Here is a 24,449-nt window from a genome sequence, read left to right on the forward strand (position 1 = left end):
AAAGTCTAAATAATAATGGTGCAACTTTTATCAAAACAATGAAGCTAGTCAAAGTAGACAGAGTGTTAACTAGAATTCATCCACCCCACAGACATTGGGGAGGGGCTGAGGGGTGGGGGTTTATTGGGGTTCTTCGTGGTGAAAAATAAGTATTGGTAAAGGGAATTGTGATTGATATTTGCATGACTGAGACCTAAACTTGAAAGCTTTGTAATTTTTCCCACAGCGATTCAATAAATAAATAAATAAATAAATAAAAAAGAAAAGCAGAGGAAGCTAATTAGCAGGCTAGCCTGAGAACTAGTCCAGTGGGAACAGATGAAATTCAAACTTTTGTCTCCACTGCTTAGATTGGAATTGGTACAAATTCGGCCATCACATCTTCAGCAATAACTCGGGGGCCAACCTATCAATAAATAAATGGAGATCAAAGTAGTCATGAATGCCAAGTGGGCAGCAAACATAGCAAGTATTCAGAGGTGCAATTTGGGAAGACTTTTTATTACCTTGAACATTTACCTTGAATGTTTAAACACTTCAGAGATGAAGTGTTTAACCTACGTAGGAGGGGAAATGAGATGGACAAAAACATATTAGTGCCGAAGTACAAGATCTGTAAAGGAAATACTGCAGTATTTGCTCACTGTGCTGATTAATAGGGTCTTTTTGGGGAGGCGTAGACTAGCTGCTTTCAACCTTTTTATGCTTGTGAACTAGCGTTATTCTGTAGTTTTCAACCATCAACACAGAGCTTTAAAATAGATCTTTATGGCTTAGTTATCACTGGAGGGGGAGGATGTACTCCTGGTCCATGGCGGGAGAAGAGCGGGGTCGAGAGGTTGGGAGTGGGATTAAAAAATAAGGGGATCTGTATACAGAGGCCAGGATGCAGTGTATCTTGCATCGATTTTAGGCTTAAAACATCAATATCCATGTGCACACCAGTCATTTGAAGATGTGTTAATTGTCCTGGAGAGATGTTAGACTTCATCATAAAATGTACTTTCTTTAGGACATGCAACAGAAATATCAACACACTTGATCTTCAGGTCAGCCTTTGGTAAGCTTACAATCGTTATATGAAGAATTTGTCACTAAAAAGGATTAAGAATTACAGGGATTGAAATGGCAAATTCTGATCAACCTTGATGTCCCTAGATGAATTCAGAGAAACCGCAAACTTCCTTCTGCCCATTATCATCGTAGAAAAAAAGAAGCACTCGTAGAAAAATGTCCCAGTGTTTTTAATTTGGGGGTCAGAGTATGGTGGTTAGGGTACTTGACTTGCGTGTGGTCAACCCGGGTTCAGTCTCCGGCCTGGCACTACATATGGTTCCTTGAGCACCACACGAGTGGTCCCCGAGTGCAGAGCCAGGAGTAAGTCTTGAGCATCAGAACTCACACTCCTAACCATAGATGCACCTAGTGAAGGACGAGTAAATTACTTAAAACAATTGATAATATACTTGAAGAAATGGAAGAGTGGGGTTTAGTTATATATACGTAATGGCTCTTCGTCCCCCTAAAGCAGAATACACATTTCTTATCGAATGCACATGGGACATTCTCCAAGATAGATTCCATGCTGGAACATATCTCACAAAGATGATAAAAATCATATCAACTATCTTCTCAAACGTGAGGCATTAAAAGTTGAACAAACAGAAATGGAGAAATAACTCAAACACCATTGTTTTTCAGGGTCAGAGAGAAAATAAATAAAAGACTCCGGGAAATAAATAGGAATGAGGACGCTGCTTACCAGAACATGTGGGACACAGCAGAAGCTGTGCTGAGAGGAAAATCGATAGCGATGCATGCATTCATGAGGAAGGAAGGGTCCAACTTAAGAAACTGGAAAATGACCAACAAAAGGAGCCCAAAGCAGGCAAAAAGAAGGAAATACATAAAACAAAAGAGCAAAAATTAATGAACTAGAATGGAAATAAACAAAAAACCCCGAAAGATCAATGAAACCAAGAGCGGATCCTTTGAAAAACTAAACAATATTGAAAAACCATGAGCAAGCGGGTGACATCCTCAGCACATTCCAGCATGGTGCAGAGCCGAACATATTTAACTTCATGACTGCTCAGACTAATGATCTAAGGAATTTGTATTTCAGACAATGGCATAAAAGTTAAAAAAACAAAAACAAAAAAATAACACTGTCCTCCTGTTGTTCACCAAATTGCTCGAGTGGGCCCAGTAACGTCTCCATTTTGAGACTTGTTGTTACTGTTTTTGGCATATTGAATACGTCATGGGTAGCTTGCCAAGCTTTGCCATGCGGGCGAGATACTCTAGGTAGCTTGCCGGGCTCTCCAAGAGGGGCGGAAGAATCGAACCCGGCTTGGCGGGGCTGGCTGTGCGCAAGGCAAACGTCCTACCGCAACCCACCAAAATAAATACAAGGAAAAAGTATTTTTGAAAAACAGAAATACTCATTTTCTGGCTTTCTACTTAAACGTAGCTTAGGGAAATTTATAAACAATAGATGAAGAAAGCAGTTGGATGTAACACCGTGAAAAAAAAAATAAAAAGAGAATGAGTTTCGTCTGATCTCAATTAACCACTATATGAGCTACTGGAATATAAATAATCTCCTGTCCCACATATTTAAAAATAAGTCACAAAATCCAAATTAGAATATAAGTTTTTTAATTTTTATAAATAACTTATCTGTTACAAAGATAGTTTACCCAGCTAAAATCACAAAACCATCAACTCAAGATATCCAAATTACGTTTTATTAATAAAACAAGTAAAAACTGATTTATCAATCTTCACATAGAACTGCAGATGAAGCTGAAAAACAAGGCCTATTTTTTAAAACAAAATGCATCGAATGTAAGGGCTCTGGGTCTAATGTCTAATTAACTAGGATTGTCATATTTCTTCTCATATACAAAATACAAAGCCAGAAGTCAAGGCTTTGATATTCATCTAAATCACCTGTAATAATCCCTGTTTATTTAAAAAATATCCATTTGCAAACATTTACAGTGGGTGACAGTCTACATTCTCTTCCATCTTTTGCTACACGTCAGCACTTCCCTTCGCCCCATTCTAGGCACTGATAGAGTTTCACAATTTTGTCTTTTATTTTCCTTGATTTCATTTAGTTATATACATTCCTGATCATCTGAATATTTCATTTCCTTATAAAAATATATCATCAAAATACAGAGATGCTTGAGGTTGCTTCAGTGTTCAAGTTTACTTGCTTTTCTTTTTTTCCCCTGCTTTTCTTCAGTTGCCCTAAATATGACTAGCCTTGTTTTATAAACACCAATGATACTGCCACCCAGTCAGGTTTAGAGACAGACGGATTGCCCCGACAGTGAAGCACTTAAACTTCTTTCCAAAAAAAAGGGCTGCAGGTTCTGCTGCTGTTGCTGGTTTGGAAACTGCACTTTCCCCGTAGCAAGCTCTGGCGACAGTCCTGCGGGACAGCAGGCAGACGAAGCGAGCCTGATCTGCTCTGTCTGCGAGTTACAGCTACCTGATGTTCAAACCTTGCCTGCTGAAAACACTGTTTTCTGTCACCCACTGCTTAAGTCAGTACATAGTGTGACCTATCGACACAGGGCTGGAAATCTCTCTGCAATCTCATGAAGCATCTGTATGTCTTCACATAACCTTGGCACTCATGAGGGCAAAGTACAGAGTAAGTAGATGAAAGTTATTTGTGCATAGTTTCATTAATGCTCTTTTTTTTTTTCATTTTAAGGCATTGCTTCGCTCAGATAAGGCTTAAAAAGGCACATGACCGTGCTTAATCACTAAAAGGAAAAAAGAAAATTAGTTAACAAAAAGACTATTACACTATACATATAGAAATATAAGAAAATAATAAAGCAGAGAAATCACTTAAGCAGACTTGAGAGATCTGTACAGGAGGAGAAGCGCTGGGATATTTCACTGCGTGTGTGTACAGACGAGGATGCTGCTTTCCTTTGCTTGAGACCCGAGATGCTGGCTTCACAGAATGGAGACATTTTCAGGGAAGACAAAGACAAGGTCAAGAGTACCACAGACGTGTGACGTTCTTCCCCTACCCATTGGCACTATGCGGCAGCAAACACTTTTTAAATAGTTAAACCTTGTTCCTTTTCTTCATGTTCGTAGTGTTTCACCGAAAGCTTAAAAGAAAAAAAAAGCCATCGTTTTATTCCTTCCTCCTGTCAAAATTCAGTAGTGACACGAGGGGAAAAAGGTACTGGGAACACCTCGATAGATGAGTTATCCGCAACGGGCTCCTGGTAACACTGTACACGGTCAGGCAGCGGGCAACCGAGTCTCTCTGCAGATTACCTTCCGCACGACGAATTTCAACTGCCCAGGATATGAGACTGAGGTAATACTAGCTCTGCGGTTGATACTTAGCATTAGTACACCACCATCTTGTCACGCCTTCGATCTGACAAAATTCTATGTAGCAGTGAAACTTTTCCCTTGACGACAGACTCGATCTGGAACTTCAGATGGGGCCTTCGAGAAGACAGAGGGCCTCTGGCTCAGAAATGCCTTGGCATCTCACACTGTTCACAGCGGATTAAGGCTGGATGGTTCAAGAAAGTACAGGCAGTACAGTTCCACTGAGCCCCCTCATCATCTTCCGTGTCCTGAGTCTTTGGTGTTTTGATGGCGGACCTTTGATCTGTAAGGAGGAAGCAGAAAAATTCTTTGAAGAAAAATTATAGTCATAAGTTGTTGTCGACTGGAATACTACTTGTCCCTAACAGCATGAAACGCCTTGCTAATTTGATCACATGAAGCGTCTAACTGAAACCAACACACGTGCTTGGTCCACATCAAACGATCAAGCTGGAACTTCTCTGCTGGGGAACAGCAACACAGACACAATAGAATCACTCAGAAATCTAAAACGTTGGGCCTGGAGTGTTAACGTGTCAATGTACTAGAGTGCATGTGTTCATGCAGGAGGCCTGGATTCGAACCCTGGCACTACTCCTAAGCACCAAGTCCTAAGCAGTTTCTGAGCCCTGCTGGGTGTGGCCCAATGATCCTCCCCCCAAGCCCCCCCATCTCCTTAAATGGGAAATAGCATAATTTTCTACAACAGCAGGAAAAAAACAGAAATCAATTCACCAGGTAACTAATGCAGAGACTTCTACAATGGCACCTAACTCAGGAACAAGGTATCCCTCTACAATATACTACTGACTAATTTTATTGCTATTTTAGAAGACAAATTAAAGAGGCTGGAGAGATAGTGTACAGAGTGAGGGTAAGGTGCTTGCCTGGCAGATTTGATTCCTGGCATCCCATATGGTCCCTTGAGCACTGCCAGGAGTAATTCCTGAGTGCAGAGTCAGAAACAAACCCAAAATGACAAATTATCATAAGTAATAATAAAAACACAGGAAGTTAATTTTGTAAACAAACTTAAAAAAATTAAATGCTCTCTGGCACCCTGTACCTTCTTACTAGCACTTTATTTCTTGATTTGTCTCCAAAGAACAGCTTATCAGAAAATTTACAACAGTTACTTGCTGAAACTTTTAGCTTTTGTTAACTGCTGACACATGCATGAGCAACTTGAGATTATCTCCAGCAATTCCCTTAAATTTAAAAATAAGTATATAATCAAACCTTTATTTAACTACAAAAAATGAAAATATTCAAGGTCTGCCAATCTTAGTAAACTTCCCAATACTTTAAATATAATTAGAAAAAATATGGCTTTTTAAGTAGCACTGTAGCACTGTCTCACTGTCCTCCCCTTGTTCATAGATTTGTTCGAGTGGGCACCAGTAACGTCTCCATTTTGAGACCCGAGTCATTGTTTTTGGCAGATGAATACGCCTCTGGGAGTTTGCCAGGCTCTGTCATGTGGGCGGGATACTCTCGGTAGTTTGCTGGGCTCTCTGAGAGGGACAGAGGAATTGAACCCAGGTCGGCCTCGTGCAAGGCAAACGCCCTACCAGCGGTGCTATCGTTCCAGCCCAGCTTTTTCCTTTTTTTTTTTTTTAATGTAGGAGTATTGCTAATTATTCAGCCACTGATTAGGCTGGTTGAACTGGGCATGAACTCCACCAGCCCAGCTTTTTAAGTAGCACTGTACTGCACCCGTCGTTCATCGATTTGCTCGAGCGAGCACCAGTAACGTCTCCAGTGTGAGACTTGTTGTTACTGTTTTTGGCATATCGAATACATCATGGGGAGCTTGCTGGGCTCTGCTGTGCGGGCGGGATACTCTCAGTAGCTTGCCGGACTCTCCGTGAGGTACGGAGGAATTAAACCCGGGTTGGCATCGTGCAAGGCAAACGCCCTACTCACTGCAACAGCTTTTTAAGTAGCACTGTAGCACTGTCCTCCCACTGTTCATCGATTTGCTTGAGCGGGCACCAGTAACGTCTCACAACAAATGGTGAGACTTGTTGTTACTGTGTTTGCCATATCGAATATATCATGGGGAGCTTGCCAGGCTTTGCCATGCAGGTGAGATATTTCATTACTTGGGAAACTTTTAATAGAATGGTTGTTTTAATCATAAAATCCATCCTATTTATTAGAATTTTAGTCTTAATGTAGATATTAGAAAATATTCCCACTTGGTACATTTTTAGTAAAACACCATTATTTATTTCTTTATTTGCTTTTTGGGTCACACCCGGCGATGCTCAGGGGTTACTCCTGGCTTTGCACTCAGAAATCACTCCTGGTGGTGCTTGGGGGACCATATGGGATGCTGGGAATCGAATCCGTGTCAGCCATGTGCAAGGCAAATGCCCTACCCGCTGTGCTATTGCTCCAGCCCCTAAAACACCATTCTTTAAATTAAATTCCAAAGCTGTTTTTTAGGAAGGTTAAACCATCCATTTTTTATTACTACCTCAATTTATTATTAAATGCCAGCATCTTCATCACTTCAGCAACATCTAAAGTAGTCAATAGGAAACTTACAATTTCTAGAAAAAGAAAAATCTGCAATGCTTTTCTTATATCTGTACAATTTTATTTGGTATCCGGAGTTACATTTTTATTAGCTCTGATTTCACCAGAATTGATGAAATAGGAAACCAGACTGCAAAGTACAACTTGTAATTTCCACATTTAATTTTCAGATGCAGTGCGGGGCTGGGGCATGTGCCTTATACACGGGAGGCCTGGGTTTTGATCCCCTGAACCGCACGACGCCTAGAGAATCATTGGGAGTGGCCCCCAGTTTAAAACCTGTGTGCAATTCCTAGCTAGTGAACAACAAAAAAAGGGGAGGAAAGGGGGAAAAAAAGAGATCAAAGTAAATCTCTGTAAACTGAAACTCCCCATTTTTTTTTTTTTAGCCTTAGCACAAAGAAGATCATTTCTCCGAAAGTCACTACACAAGCTCTAGCTTTTGTGAAAAGACTTTCGGTCTGTTTTTGGTGTGGGGATTTAATCCGTGCTCTCATAGACATAAGGGATACTTTCTATACCACCGAGTTACAACCCTTGGCCATAAAAAAGTTTTAAACAATGCATTTACTTTCTGTTCATCCTGGAAAATTTAAAACAAAGATAAAAAGAGAAAACAGTAATAAAAATTCTCAAGTACTTATTCTGCTTCAACAATTATTATAGTCAACCTTATCTACATTCCACCTTCCGCCTACGCCTAAAAAATGGGATCATGCCGAAACTGAACAGGAATCTTTCCATAAGAAAACTCTAGGTTTTGAAAGATAGTAAAGAAAGATTAGGGCGGTTCACCCAGTCGAAAATCCCCTTGCTTTGCTCATTTCAATCACGCCGATGTTACACCCAAATAGCACTGGCATCTTAACACTCGCTTCCTTGTCAATCCCCCTACTCCCATTTTCGCTTCTCCGTAATAACAGTTGCTTTTATTTCAGCAAACTGTTTAAAAACACTTAAAATATACAGCTGTGCCTCATTAAATCACACTTGACGACAGAATATAGAGTAGAAAGGAAGAAAACACTGAATAAAAACATAAAAATTCTTCAAACTTATTCAAGAACCGAAAGAGCAATATGTTCTTTCTTATTCCTGTTTCTGTATCTATGTTAATGACTAGAGTAAAAAAGTCACATGCATAGTTTCATCTCCTAGTTTGTGTACCATTTAGTCTGTGAGAATCAATGGTATAAATGATATGTACGATTGTCAAAAACCATTCAATTCGAATTCAAAGTTTTTGATGCTATAAACAACAAAATGAATAGATGGCGTTGTACAATGTTCTTCCCATTCTACAATGTTGTTCATCGATTTGCTCAAGCAGGCACCAGTAACGTCTCCACTGTGAGACTTATCACTGTTCTTGGCATTCGAATATGCCACGGGAAGCTTGCCAGGCTCTGCCGTGCGGGCGGTAGCTTGCCTGGCTCTCTGAGAGGGACGAAGGAATCGAACCCGGGCCAGCCGCGTGTAAGGCGTGTAACGCCCTACCCACTGTTCTACTGCTCCAGCCTAACTGAGTAGATATCCATGAAAAATAAACTTCTCTAATATGTCTGTATTCCTGAACTGGTCTAAAATTTTAAACACGATTTTAACTTTTTCCTCAAGCTTTTTATTTCCTTCTTGAGTATATATGAAACTTAATGATGAGTACTTTCCTTTTATTCTTTGGGGGGTGGGTGGGAAGCGTGTTTGGGCAACACCAGACTGATGTGGATCAGGAGGTCAGATGTGGTGCTAAAGAACTGGATACAAACTATGGTCAGCAGCACGTAAGGCAAGCCCCTTACATCTGGAACTCTCCCCTGCCTCTATATGTTATTTATTTTTTTTGGTTTGTTTTTTGAGTCACCCCCAGAGTGCTCTGGGCTTACTTCTTGGCTCTGTGTTCAGGGATTACTATAGGGTTGATTGTGCTCAAGGCAAGTTCCTCTGCTGTACTACCTTTCTGGCCCTACTTTTAAAGAATTAAGAACATTACACTGTTTTGTATCCTCCTCAATCCCAAGCATGTAAGTGAAAATAGACAAAGTATCTTCTTAATGAATCAACCAAGAATGCCAAACTCTCAAACAGTTTTAGAGTGGAAGGTTTTGCTAAAAATAATATTTAAACTCTTACTTTTCAAAATATAACAATTTTCATACTTAATGGTTACACTAACCTTTGGGTTTTGGTGGCACAGGACCTACAAATCCAATATTGTCATAAAAGTTATGAATAGCGCTGGGATTAAAATGTGGTCCTGAAACATATAAAAAGTAAATATATCAATGTTTATAGCTCAAAAATATCCAAGCTTATTTTTTAAGAAAGCAAATATTTTCCTTCTAAAAAATATTAGCTTATAAATAGGAAAAATACTTTTATTTGATACCTCTATATGTAAGAAATTCCAAATAGCTAAGATTGTACTCAGAACAAAGGTCTAAGCAGTAAATTGGGAAAGAAGTAAAATTAATGCTGGTAAGACAGTAATAGAACTAGAACTAGATCTAGATCCTTGTGCCAGGAGATAAGTTAAAACAACTCAAAATTTAACAATTTAAAATATAATTGAAAAAACTATTAAAACTGCTCTTAAGTACTAAATAGCTTGGAACTAATTATAGAAACTTTGCACTGTGTATATGATGATCTAGAGTTTAAACAAAAAAAAATTCAAGGATAACAGTTTATAGACTAGTACTAATTTTCTTTTTCTCTCCAAAATTAAATTATGACATTTTCTTTTTCTTTTTTTTGCTTTTTGGGTCACACGCGGTGATGCTCAGGGGATACTCCTGGCTCTGCACTCAGGAATTACTCCTGGTGGTACTCAGGAGACCATATGGGATGCTGGGAATTGAACCTGGGTCGGCTGCATGCGAGGCAAACACCCTACCGGCTGTGCTATCGCTCCAGCCCCAATTATGACATTTTCTATGAATATTTTAAGAGAAACAGCTTGCTAACATTTTAAGAGAAAAGAAAGCAAATCATTTTTCCTTTTGATGGATTTTGGACACATTCCAAAGTGTGATTAAAGACTTCATTTGGTTTTTCCTTCCCTCTCCTGTCTTTTTTGTTTGAAATATTTCCACAATTTTCCTAATCTTGAAATCAGGTAATGATAAAATTCCCTTTTAGCCATCTATGGAGCCTAACTGTAAACTTTCACTGATTTTTTAAAATTTTATTTATTTTTTAATTTTTATTAGTGAAACACCATGAGGTACAGCTGTAGACTTACAAATTTTTGTGCTTGGTTTTTTTTTTTTAACACAGTAGCCAATTATTTTTCATCACTAATGGTTTACGTTAAAAAAAATCCTCAAATGTATAAGCCACTGTTTTTATTCTCCTGTTTAATTAAGATATTATAATATCATCATGATGATGTTGTCTTTTAAATTGTTCTCAAAAAGCAATTCTTGAACGATGAAAAGTAAAACAAAAAATGCATGCTTCTACATTAAAAAAATCTAATTAAATTTTATGTAACAGATTTTACCAATGTTTAAAAATCAACACTGACAATACAGACACACTAATGACTGTTTTCCCTAACACACAGCTAAAAGAGAATCTCAAAGTTATAACATGTATCAAACCACATTCCTCAACTAATTTTTTTCTTAAAAAAATAAAATTGGGACTGAGAAAAACCCAATAGTTTTTTTTTTTTATTTTTTAGCATTATATACAAACTCAAACAAACTCAAATCTGATACGGTAAAATAAATGATTTAAAAGATTATTTGTAGTCATAGGAAAATAATTGGCAAATTAATAAAATAAATTAGAACTGAGTATGCACTGAACTTTACCTCGGGCTTGAAAAAGATCAATTTCTTTGGTTAAGCAGTCAATGTCAATCTGGAGTTGTCTATTACAACTTCTCAGCTGTTGCATTTCTTCAAGCTGCAAAATAATGCCATGTGAGAAAAATCTACATTGAATTCTTATGCGTTAGTTAGGAAGATAAAGCTAGGAAAGCGTGTATAAAAAAAGAACACTTAAGTTTTATGCACACGAAAGATGGCATATTCTCATGTTCAAATCACAGAGGTTATGAGTTACGGATAAGACTTACTGAAGGTATTTGGGATATGGAATTTGATCTCTTTAGACGCCTTCGAGTTAGATTATTTTCCATTTCATTGACCTCAGATTTTAGTTTATCCAGCTTTTTCTTTTGAATTTCAAGTTCTCTTTGAAGTCGTTCCATTCTGGCCTTCTGGTGTACCAAGAGAGCTGCAATACATATTAGTAAACATGAGGACCCACCCACTTAAGTCAATTCACCTTTTTAAAGCAGCCTTTCCAAAACAAAACAAATACTCTGTGACAAGAGTTTGCCAAGAATTCCAAAGATAAATCGAAACGAAATACTGTGTCTAACTTTTTAAAATTACAAAATCTTTAAAAATTATTTTCATTACTTATGTAGAAAAGTGTCTCCCAATTAATTTTCCTTAGGGCCCGGATAATCCATTTAAACGCTGAAGTGACGTGTGTGTGTGTGTGTGTGTGTGTGTGCCTGCATACACGTCTGAGTGAGATATGCTCCCAAATAGTGCTCAGGGGGGTCTGACAATCACCCATAGCGATGCTGAGTTAACTGCTCAAAGACAAAGGGTGGTGGCTCAAAGACAGAGCCAGAAGATGCAGTGCCTATGGAGTGTCATAAGACATATGCTCGTGTCCTATGGTGGTGGACCACCCAGGATGACCCACATGTGGGGTGATACCTGGCAATGACCAGAAAGCCATTGCAATGCCAGGGATCGTGCCCGGATCAGGCTGATGTTAGGCATAACATCCTAACAGCTGTTCTGTTTCTTGGCTCCTAATGACAGCATTAAAGACTTCAATACAGTCCATTTTTTATACTTTTCATTTATTAATGTTTAACATTTTTAATTGAATCACCGTAAGATACAGTTACAAGGTTGATCTAGTCAATTAACCTACATACTACATTTAATTCATTTCCGAATATCTGAAAGGGACAAGTCCTTTTACTCCTGAAAATTTGACAGGCTTAGACTGTACATAAGAAATTACAATATGAACAATTTCTAAGTATTATACAAGGGAATGAGGGCAAGACCATCTCTGATATACACTGTAAATATAAAAGATTTATTTTCAGTCCACAGAGAATGCTAACACTGAATTGTTAAAATTACAAAGTAAAAATGATACTTTTTGTAAAATTATTTTACTGTTTTTCTGGGTGGAGGTTGAGCCTCCCAAGTCAGTGCTTGGGGGATGCTCTGGTCAGTGCTTAGGGGATCATGTGGTGCTAGGAACTGATTGAGGGCCAATATCACACAAAGAATACACTCCTGCCTACTGACTCATCCTGCAGTAAGAATGACTGAATGATTGGAAACTGCATGGGCATCTGCTTTCTTGACTCAGTTGCCCTTAGTTCCTAGCACCCCAAAAGCAAGGTCCCAATGAGGGACCCAGGGCAAGCTGTGAGCTACCATAGGATCAAAATGGGCCAGGCCAAGCACCCTAACACTTAACTATAAGTTAAGAGCACTTTCATGGACAAACTCTGTCATGACCCAAAAGAAGTAACTGAATAAGGACCCTGTTGTGGTTAGGAAGACTAACCTAGCCTGAGGACTGTGGGTCTGGAATATATAGTGAAATTCCTCAGGAAGAACCAAACTTTAAGCTTGATATATCTCTTACTGTGCTCATACAGAATGGCATTGCTAGAAATAGTAGAAATAAATTTACTACAACTATTTAAGTGGATTACTAGCTGAGGAAAGAAGAAAGCCACACACCCTGGATGGAATTGTGCCCTTGAGTGGATCTCCTAGTGATCCGGAGTAATCTCCTTAGATGAGATTTTGTCAGTGAGTTAATCTCCTGGAGGAGTGGCCTTACCTCTTTGTAGATCTGTTAATGTTCAACCCCACCTTTGTATCACGAACCTACATGATTGCTGTATAAACTAGACTGTAAGAGTGGAGGGGAATCCCGATCCAGTCAGGGGAAGTGGAGAAAGAGAGCCAGGAAGCAGTTGGAGCCAGAAACGAGAGAGAATCCAGAGAATTCAGACTGAGAAGCAGAGGAGAGTCAAGAGACAGAAGGAGAGACGGTTACAGAGACAGCAGTGAGAGAGAGAGAGAGGGAGGGAGGAGAGGAGAGAGATACAGCGGGAAGAAAGAATTACGCGGTCAGACAGACACACACACAGAGAGGGTTGGAGAGAGCTGGGAGAGAAAGAGAGAGATTGAATGAACGGCAACTAATCAGCAACCAGCTTGGTCCTTGTCCTTCCTCAGCTTGCCCATCGCCAAGAGCCGGTAAGACCCAGTGAAGACTCAAGAGCACCAAACAAAGGCAGTGAGAGAGAGCCGGCCCCAGAGAGCCCTCCAACATACTTTATTGTGTAATCCCCGATCGCGTGGGGATTTCACAGTCCCAAGTGGCCCCGACCGGTACTTACACAAGTTTGGATGAATAAAAGACATTTTCAGAAAAGTTTAGTGGAATTTACCAATCATCAGCCACCAACACAGGAAATATTGTTTTGTTTCTGGTAAAGGGAGACTAGTAAGGAATAAGTAAAATTATACAAGGAAAGCTGTTAGATATGTAGTTAACTTTCCTACTAGGGAATAGTTACAGACCTTGACTAGACTGTCAGCCCCTAGCATGGAATGTATGTTCTGAGATGCATTCATTGGAAAATAAATTAGAATATTCTCTCATGGTTTTTAATATGCTACAGAGTTATTTGCTAACTTTCTGCCACTTAATTTTTAAAATTAAGAACTTCTATCTCTTAGGTCGCAACAGTAGAAGATGGTCTTCAATAATATGCAAAAATAGATTAAGTAAGAATTTAGGAGAAATGCAGCCATAGTTGCTGAATTGCTATGAGGATGTTTTTGAAATTAAAGCAAAATATTGTGAATTCACTATATTCTTAAGACTTTGACATATTTATTTCCAGTGAAAACAAAATCTGAGAACAGAGTTATGATGACTATGTTTCTTAGAAATGACAAAACTAGTTAGCAGACTGGCTGGACTTTTGTGTATTTAGCTCACATTTTATTTGTGGTTTAGGATTTTGAGACGTGAATGTAAGAAAGATGAATTACAAAGAAAATAAAGGTGTCAAAATGGGCTTAAGAAAATCACTATAATATTCAACTGAATTTCTTTTCTCCAGCTGTGGGTTTTGTTTGCATCTTAATCTTCTCTGTACAAAATATTACACAACACTACCAATTAAGGCAGCTTTTCAGATTCATTATAAAGATGAGTAATCTGAGAAGTTATGCCATCACTAGATGAAAAGGGGTGGGGCATTGACTGGAGGTAGGGGGGGCATCTGGAATGATAACAAGGAAAGCTTTAACAAAGGCTGCAATGGTGGAGTGAAGTGAGAAAATTTTACCTCTGTATGGGCAATGACTGTGAATGAGAAAAATAAAACCCTAGAATGGCTTTTTAATGTTTCTTTCTTTGTTTTGGCATGTGAAGAAACTATTCTTTGTTTTGTCTTTGGGCCACAACTGGTGGTGCTCAGGGCTTACATCTGCTCTGTACTCCGAGGATCACTCCCGGCAGGTTTGGGGGAGACCATACGGTGCTGGGGGTTGAATCCAGGTCGGCTGTGTGCCGGGCAAGCACCTTACCCACTGTACTATCATCCCGGGCTTCTATCAAAGAAGAATCTATTACAAATAAAATTATACTAACCAAGATAAATTAGGCTCATGCACAATCCAGCAGTATATGCTTATACAGGAAGAGGAATGATTCATTAAAGTCTTAAGTGGGAAAATCCCCTGCATGCTTATCATTTATTTACATTATAAATTAATGAGGACTTACAAAGCCAAAGCATAAAGAAGTGATTTAAAGATAACTGGCTGAACACTGTGTACTACATAATCTTCCTCCCGAGGCTTCATAAAAAATGACTATTTTTCTGGGCTACGCCTGGCTCTGCACTCAGGGATCACTCTTGAGGGACAATACGTGCTGTTTGGAATCACAGCCAGGTTGGCCCCATGCAAGGCAAGCACCCTCCCCGCAGTACTACTGCTCTGGTCCTTAAATGACAGTATTGAAATGGCTACAATCCAACAATAATAAAGCAGGAAAAAGGAAATGAACAGATAAGAGATTTCAATAAATTTCTAAAAGACAAAGTTGATAAAATGGCACAAACCAATGAAGGAGGGTGAAGAAAACCTATCTATTGCCACACAGGCCAGAGGGCACTGCAAACAGATGCAATTAATTTGCCCCACAGAACCCAAGAAGCTTGAGAATACTGGTAACAGGAAGCAGAAGCAAAGAATGGGGCCATACGTGGCACACCCAGGGTTCACTGCTGGTGGTGCTTAGGCACCAAGTGCAGTGTCAGGGACTGAAATGGGGTTGATTGCACGAAAACCAAGTGCCTAATCCCCCTGCACTCTTTTTCCAGCCCCTTAAGGCCCTTCCAAACATGTACGGGGGCTAGAAAAATAGTGCAGGGGGTCTCAAGTTAATACCTAACCACAAGGATGGGGCGGGGGTGGGGGTGAGGGTTGAGCCTGGTACTGGCTAGCTTCTCACAAAGGAATCTGTCAAGGGAAAAGTCATTTTCTCTCTGGGGAGGAGTTTGGGGTCATACCTAGTGGTGTTTGGGGATACTCCCACCTCTGTCTGGGACTTGTGTGGCTCTAGGGGATCAAACTGGGGTTGGTTGATGCCAGATATATGACTTAGCCCCTATACGAACTCTCAGGCCTTCTACAAGTTTTGGGATGCCTTCATACCAAACAGGACTCAAAAGTCAAGGATTAACACAAGCCTGAGGAACATCTGACAAGTGAAAGATCTTACAGGTAAACAGAGAAAGACTAAACCCAGAGTTACTGGAAATAATTCAGGGGAATTTAAACTCCTAATTAACATCATTAAGAAACTCAAGACAATAAAATGCTAACAAACAACCTGTGATTTTAAAGCAATCAGAGAAAGAATTACTTATAAAAAAATCACTGCTGAATGGAAAATTTTATAATGAACAAAACTTAAAAAAATTTTTATTATATATTTAAATTTGGTCTAGGATGAAGAGCCGAGTAAGAGAAATTACAAGGAGAAATACAGAAACCGGGAATTTCTATATTAAAAGGGACTTTCAGAACTTAAGGGAGAAACTAGGGTGTTTTCTGCCATACCTGGCTATGCTCAAGGCTTACTCCTGCCTGTGCTGAGAGATCTCTCCTGGTGGGGCTCAGGGGTGTTGGGATTGAACCCAGGTCAGCCATATGCAAGGCAAATGCCCTATCCGCTTGATCTCTCTAGTCTTGTGTGAGAAACTAGTTCTAAAGCTAAAGGTTCTGGGACTGGAGGGACAATAGAGCAAACTGGGGTACAGCCTATGATCCCCGAGTGACCTGAGCTCAGAGTCAGGAGTAAGCCCTGAGACCACTCGATGGAGTCCCAAAACAAACAGCAAGAACAAAATGGGAGGCCCTACTGAATGTGAAGCTAAGATGATAAGAAAAGAGTCCTAGAATTCTGTCTACACACAGAAGCATTATATAGATTACAGATACAGAAAATATAAACATGTATGTATACAAACAAGCAAGGAACTAACCCTTATTAATAAGGCATGGGTCAAGATTGTGTGGCAGCCTGTGATATTTGCATTGGAATAGTTTATCCAGCCAAAAAAAATACATTAAACTTTTATGGCTCTGGTATCTAAGGCCACCTGAATAGTAATGGAGTGTCAATGCCTCTTTTGCAAACCACAACACCCAAAAGGAGAGAGAGAACAAAAGGGCATATCCTGCCACAGAGGTAGGGTGGGATGGGGGGGGGGGGGGGTAAGGATGGGAGGGATATTGGGACCCGTGGTGGTGGATAATGGGCACTGGTGGAGGGATGGGTGTTTGATCATTGTACAACTGAAACCCAAGCACAAAAATTTGTAAATCTACAACTGTACCTCATGGTGTTTCACTAACAAAAATTAAAAAAAAAAAGTAAATGATGGAGAATGGGTGTAAATGGTGGAGGGATGGGTACTGGATCATTGTATAACTGAAACCCAAGCACAAAAATCTGTAAGTCTACAACTGTACCTCATGGTGTTTCACTAATCACTAACAAAAAAAAAAAACACTAATAATGACACACACACAAAATAGTAATGGAGTGTAAGTTAATTTTTGTACTACCTATTCAAAGAGCATTAAATAAATTTTATACCATGAATGACACATGAATGAAGAAACAAAGGCACTTACATATTTTTGAGAGCTTATGTACTATTACTACTATATATTTATAAATCATTATTACCCTAAAGGAGAATTTTTTTTAGTTAGATAAATCCAATTCACAGTTGAACATCTTAAATAATCATTTTAGAATTTTCAAGCTCTCCACTAAATCTCAACATCTCTGAAGGCAATAATGAAAATTAATTTAGTACCACTTAGTATCTAATACCAAGAAATTTCATGAGTTTCAGTCATGAAAGTCACAGGCATTTGATACACATGTATTAGTGCAAAATGACATAAATTAGACCTCAAAAGGATATAGCAGAGCAAAACACTGATTTTAAAGTCCAAGGAACAGAAACACCAATGAAATGAAACCTTAAGCTTGACTTTATTTTTGCTTTTTTGAACTGGCAGTGCTCAGCGGTTGCCTGGGTCTGTGTTCAGGGATCATTCCTGGTGGGGATCGTGGGGCACTTGTCTCTCTCTTTTTAATTTACATTAAAGTCGGTTTGGAATGTCTAGGTTTTTTTTTTCCCCTTTGTTTGTCCTTTGCTTTGGTTTTTGTGCCATACCCAGTAGTGCGCAGGGCTTACTCCTGACGCTGCGCTCAGGAATCACTCTTGGTAGGGCTTGGAGGCTTATGGGGCAGCAGGGATTGAACCCGGATCAGTCATCTGCAAGGCAAGGGCCTGTACTCTCTGGCCTGGAATGCAATTTAATATGTTTGGAAATAAGGCAGGCCTTTAAGTTACTGTGACTGCATAGATCTCTTTTTTTATATTCTACTTCTACAAAATGTAACGACATGTTAATGACTTAATCATCTAACAACCAACACCTTTAGTTTTCTAATCTTATCGACCTTATCCTCTAAACCACAGACCAAAACTCAAAACCAACACTCCACCACCAAGAAAACAAAAACCATTCGGTACTTTTTAAAAATTCTCTTTCAGACAAATTAGTATTTTATGATCTTTTTGCAAAGCACGATAGTTTTTTTTTATTGAAACATCTGTGAGGAGAGAGAAAGGGGGAAGTGTGTGTTCAAGAGAGGACACAGGCTTCTCCAGAGCGGAACGAGGCAAGAAACAGAGACAAGCGCGAGATGTGTGTTCAAGGGAGAACACGAGCAAATCAAAATTGTAATGGCGAAGGTAATCTAAGCATGCAACTCCCTCTTGTGGTTGATAAAATAACTATTATGGAATTTAAATCGGGAGCTTAAACTTCAAGAGGCATTCTAGAAGTTTATTGTAGCAATTTCAGGAGCAGTCTTTACCCAATTATTATTTTCAGTGAGTAATAGAAAACAACTAGCCAACTTTGCATTAGGAAAACACATTTGAAGTTCCAGGTGATATAAGTGATACCAATTCTTGGTTTTCTATAATGTAAATTAACGTACAGCTTTTTCATGAGTTAAAAAAGTGGAATAGATGCATATTAAAAATACTACTGGGCCCGCTCGAGCAAATCGATGATCAACGGGAGGGCCTTTACCTTTTACCTTATTGCTGGAAAATATTATCATGTATTTTTAATACTTTTTATTTTAATAAATCACTGTGAGATAATGTTTTTATTAATAGATACAGAAATCTTCGGCTTAAAGAGAAATTTTTCCACTAAAATAGTTATTTCTAGTATTTTTTAATATTTTTTGTATATCATGACTATTTAAATTTTTTTTTTTTTTTGAGCTTCCTGAGGTGCTGGAGGCCAGTGACCCCTCAGGCCCTCCACATGAAAGGAGGTATCTGGCTCTGCCACTAAACCCACATCCTTGGTCCTCATGATAATTTCATAAGCCTAAATCACTATACTTAAGAAGTGGTATCTAAAACATCTAAAACAGCATCTAAAATAAGGTTTTTCTGTTTACTGTTCATAACCAGTGTCTTATAAACCCTGTGTGATTAAAGTCACCTATTTGGTGATCTAGACACAAAAGATTCAGATGCCAATTATTACTATTATTTTGTTTTGGGGACAACACGTGGCAGTGCTCCGGGCTTTCTCCTGGTGGGCTCAAAGGGGTCATATGTGGTGCTGGGAATTGAACCCAGGTCAGCTGTGTGCAAGGCAAGTGCCTTCCCCACTATATTAATCCTTCAGCCCTATCATGACACTTTAAAGACAGTTTAAAATCAGATCTTCCAGGGGCTGGAGTGATAGCGCAGAGGGTAGGGTGTTTGCCTTGCACGTGGCCGACCTGGGTTTGATTCCCAACATCTCATATGGTCCCCTGAGCACTGCCAGGAGTAACTCCTGAGTGCAGAGACAGGAGTAAATCCCCGTGCATTGCCAGGTGTGACCCAAAAAGAAAAAAAAAAATCAGATCTTCCAACTGTGTTGTAACTAACCCATTAATTTGGGCAACAGATATAATAGATGTGATCGGTCTCTGCTAGATAACACTTCACTGACATTTATTTATATCTAAGATCCTGTACTTAATCTTATGTTACTAACATAGGCATTGTCTAAAATTTTTTGCTTAAGAGAAAAAGAAAACTGATCGAGGAACACTGAAAAAGCCGCAAATAACACTGGATAAAACATTATACGTACTGGGGATATTTACATAAGTTAGAACAAGTTATGCTTTGAAAGGGGGGATGTCAGCTACTTTCAAGTCTTTGAAGAGATACCATGAGAGAACTGTGCAGTATAAAAAAATCTCTAAGGAAATGTTACTTTTTTTTTTCTCCCTAAATCTTGAAATGAAGAACTTTCTAGATATGACAAAACACAGAAAGGGGTGGGGGTTGGTGAAAAGACTGGTGAGTTTAAATATATAAAAGTTAAAAAATTTGTACACGAAACAAAATTTACTGACCAAATTCAAAGTTAGAAAAGACCAGATGGGGCATCTTATAAAAATAAGTCCAGTGGTCAAAGAACTCCACCGCCTGAGTATACGCCCTGTTAGTAGGAGGCCTGGGTTTCAGACCCATTATCATTAGGTGTGACGCAAAAAAAAAAAATACCCCAAACAAACCGCACCATGAAACTACAGCACAAAGTAAGAAACACAAATAGCTTGAAGATACTGAACCTCACTCATATTTAAAGAAGTAAATTGAAAACAAAACAAAACAAAAAACAACCCACATTTTTCTACCAAACTGACAAAGATGTACCCACCCCCCCCACCCCAATCACCTACATATGGGTGGAGGGGAAAAAAGAGCATTTATAAAATACTGCTTACAATGTTACCCATCTGTAAATATGGGGTTCTAAACTGGCAGAACCTGCTTAATAGTCTCAAAACTGAAACTGATAATGTATGCTGTGGCAGGTATCAGCACCCTTAAAATATTTTTGACTCTGCCTTTCAGGTATATGGCAGTATTCTACCTTGATTGAGATGTGGCTCTGTGACCTATTTTAGCTAATAAGTAACATGCTTCAAGGTAAACGCTTCAGAGTTGGTGCTGGTTCGTATACTTCCACGGACTTGCAGGAATAATCATGGATACATAAAAATGAGGTCTTTCCTCTGGGGCTATGAATGACAATGCAGAACCAAGCCTACCACCTTATCTATTACAGCAAAGTAGTACGAACTATAAATTAAAAACATTATTTGTTTGCCTGTTTACTTGGTTACCAAGAGCTGGGGGGAATGTTGGAGTGGGGAGTCAGTGTGTAGTATTTTTGTTCTGTGGTGCTGGGGGGTGGCCGAGTGACGTAAGACATGAGCTCTACCTAGCCCCCAAGCCTTTGTTGTTCTGTAGATAACTAGTCTAGCACTGTCAAAGCTAGATGATACATCCATCAATAGTAACACATGTCCTCAGAAAGAGCAATCTCTTAGTAATCGAGCAGCACGTATTTGCACACAAACACACAATGTACTTATTAAAGATCAGCAACTACTTTAAGATACATTAAAAAGGACTAGTTATATTGTAATCCATGTAGTCATTGGAATAAAACAAAACAAAACATCCACCCAGATCTGTACTTGCTGATAATGAATACGCTCAAAGGAATAAAGAAAAAAACGATAGTCAAAAAGCACAGCACTACCTTCCATTTGTATTAAAAAAGAGGTATATATCTGAAATTGTGCTTGATACAATTGATACAATTTCATTCGCTAGGAAGAATCTAAAATGAACTCTGAAAGGGCTATACATATAAAAAAAAATCACTGGTGTTACATTTAGGAATTATTTTTCTAGATAAGTGTCTACATGACACACAGAAGGAAATCTTGGAGAAACCAAAACTGTATGCTTAATGGAATAAATTATTTGAAATTCAAAAAAAAAATAAAATGAACTCTGGACTCTTGTCTAACAGAGCTACTTGTCTGGTTGGTGAATTTTTTATTACATACTTTTTCAAATCGTTTTTTTGTGTGTTGGGGGTTATAAAAGCAATCTTTCTCTAAGGAGAAGAGAAACAGAAACTAAACCAGCAAAATTAAAAAAATATGTTTCAAAGGATACTATCAAGAAAGTGAAAAAACTCAGAATGGGAAAAAAAAAAGGTGTCAGCTAAGGGATTTAAATCCAAAATATACAAGGAATTCATATTACACAGTAATAAAAGACAAAAGAATCCTATTCTTAAAGGGAAATAAAAATAAGTAAAAGGAGATCAGCCATCCCCCATGCCGTGGGTTAGCAGCCATCTCCATATCACTGTATCACAATAAAACGAAATAGTCAAAAGACACACATAAAAGACATACACACACACACACACACACACACACACACAAAATACACACACATTTATCACAATAAAACGAAATAGTCAAAAGACACACATAGGCATTTCTCCAAAGAAAATATGCAAATGGAAAACAATCAAGTGAAATGATCCTTGATATCATTAGTCACCAGAGAAATGCAAATAAAATCACAATGCATCCTCAGAGCCACTAGGATGCCAAGAATCAGCCTGTCTGGGGGCCTTTTGGGAATGGGAAGCGGATTCTCCTCCCTTCAGAGTCCCGGCAGCCTCCGTGCATGTCGCCTGGCCACCTTGGCAGGTCCACACCCACAACTCAGACCCTCTGCTTGCGCACTACACGTTCCAGGCCCAGGTCCACACCCTGCGTCCATAACTGCTGGCTCTCGCTTGTACCCTGAACTCCCCTGTACCCTGAACTGCGTAAGCGGCCATGTGACGGCTCTAATCACTGCACATCAAACTGTAAATAATTATACCTCCTGTCACTGGGTAAGGACCAGCAGGGATGCAAAGTCCAATCTCTGACTCACAGTGAGTCTCTCAGGGCAAGGGAGTCAATGGGGAAGCTGCGAGAGCCCACAAAGCCCAGTGGAGATAATGGCACAAAGGCTCTTTCACACACTACCGAGAGACTCAGCGAGCTCTCAGAGAAACACGGTCTTCAGAGAACCATGCTGAGGATGCTTAACTCAAAAAAGGATGGTACAGGTAGTCGGCAATGCACAGGCATGAGACAAACAAGAAAACAAGCAGCCACGTGCAAGACAAGCATCTTACCTGCTGTACTCTCACTCTGGCCACACAATCAGCATTTTTATTACATCTCATTATAGAAAAATATTAGGATGGTAAATGCTTATGAAAAAAATTAAGAACTGAGAAAACAAAGTTCAAGTAGTTGCTATCATTTTATACTTCTTATTTGCTGTTCTATTTTAGATTATTTTAGACTCAAAGACCTATTGCCTTTTTAAATACTTCACTTAAATACTAATGCTGAACAATAGATGTGATCAAAAAATACAACTGGAAAAGTAAGTACTAAAGTATTAAAAATGTTTGTCTTTACATTTATGCTTAAAAACAGAGCAATTAAATGGCTACATCAAGACCAAATATGGACTTTTACAGAGATAATAAAGAGGACTCAACTTTTATATTAGTTGGCAATTAAATTTGGTGAGTGCCTCTGGTTACTGCAACGAAATACCTGCCCACTTTACCAGGATAACTGGTTTGAATGACAGATGTTTTCATTCTCCTTATAAATTCTCCTATACAAGTTGCCAATATTATAGACAACAGACTTCTATGAATGAGAGAGGACATCAGAAGGTCTCAAGAGTAGAGTGAATAATAAAGTATTGTTACTTTTCATAAATTAGGGTTAATTTGACCAGAAACCTCATGCAGGTAAAGTAAGAATCCTTCATAGCTGCAGACTTTAAATAGACATTTCCCCCTAACCTATCCCCTGCCACATACAACACATACACACACACACACAATCTGACACTTTTTTGTCTCTTATGCCTGTAATTCTTTTTGCAAAATAGTCAAAAGCAACATACATCACACACACACACACACACACACACACACACACACACACACACACACATACACACACAGTGGTCCCCCCATTTATTTCTGGCTTTGTGATCAGTGATCACTCCCAGCATGTGCCTTGCCTGCTGTTTAATTTCTTCTGCCCAATGCCTGTAATTCTTCAAGGATTCAATATTATTTCTTTTAGGGACGAGAGTGGAGCTGGTGCTGAGATGAGTAGGGTCCTGATAGAAGTTCATTAATTTACCACTTTTTATCTTTTAGTTTTTTTTGGGCCCATGCCTTGTGGTGCTGGGTAGGTGGTGGTAGGGATCATGAAGGGCTGGGGACTGAGTCTCACTCAATGCAAAGCCTGGCAAGCTACCCGTGATGTACTGGATATGCCAAACACAGTAAGAAGTATCACAATGTTACTGGGCCCGCTCGAGCAAATCGATGGAACAACGGGAGGACAGTGACGGTGACCATGTATGTACGTATGTTTAAAAAACATATTATGGATGTCAAAGAGGCTGAAAACTGTCAGGGGAGAGAGGTCATCTGAGTGGCAACTGGAAAACTGCTTTTTTGGTAAGGGTATTCACTTAATTGGCATTTAACAACAACAACAAAAAAACACCCTTGAGGGTGCCTTCAGGAAATGTTTCCTATACCTTCCACTTTTTGTTTCAAGTTATTTCTTACAGCTACATATTTTTTTCTTTCTTTCATATCATAGACTTAGTTCTTTTGTGTGATCTCTAAGCTATAAACTTCTCACTAGGCACATGTGACTTCCACAGTGGAGTATTAGGGCACATTTTATGGTGCTAGAAGATAAAGTTGAAACACCTTCCCAGGTTTAAGTGTCGAAAGAAATGAGTGTCATGGTTAGAATGTGGGCTCTTGGGGCCGAAGTGAAGAGCTAGTCCAGCTAGCCCAAGTTAGCTCCCCGACACTCCACATGATTCCCTGAGCACCCACAGGAGT

General features: G+C 39.1%; 1 protein-coding gene across 5 annotated transcripts in view; it reads right to left on the minus strand.

Annotated features, from left to right (window-relative positions):
* Positions 1 to 2,644: 2,644 nt before the first annotated feature.
* TAB2 (TGF-beta activated kinase 1 (MAP3K7) binding protein 2) overlaps positions 2,645 to 24,449 on the minus strand; it is a 76,577-nt gene continuing 54,772 nt past the window's right edge. For all 5 annotated transcript variants that reach the window (XM_056125980.1, XM_056125977.1, XM_056125978.1 and 2 more), the window contains 4 exons: positions 11,009 to 11,169; positions 10,743 to 10,836; positions 9,098 to 9,178; positions 2,645 to 4,663 (listed from right to left, as the gene is read on the minus strand). In XM_056125980.1, the coding sequence (XP_055981955.1) occupies positions 4,521 to 4,663; positions 9,098 to 9,178; positions 10,743 to 10,836; positions 11,009 to 11,169 (479 nt within the window). In that variant the 3' untranslated portion in view covers positions 2,645 to 4,520. The remainder of the gene's footprint in view (positions 4,664 to 9,097; positions 9,179 to 10,742; positions 10,837 to 11,008; positions 11,170 to 24,449) is intronic.

Source organism: Sorex fumeus, unplaced genomic scaffold (genome assembly GCF_029834395.1).
Source record: "Sorex fumeus unplaced genomic scaffold, SorFum_2.1 ptg000061l, whole genome shotgun sequence".
Lineage (NCBI taxonomy): Eukaryota > Metazoa > Chordata > Mammalia > Eulipotyphla > Soricidae > Sorex > Sorex fumeus.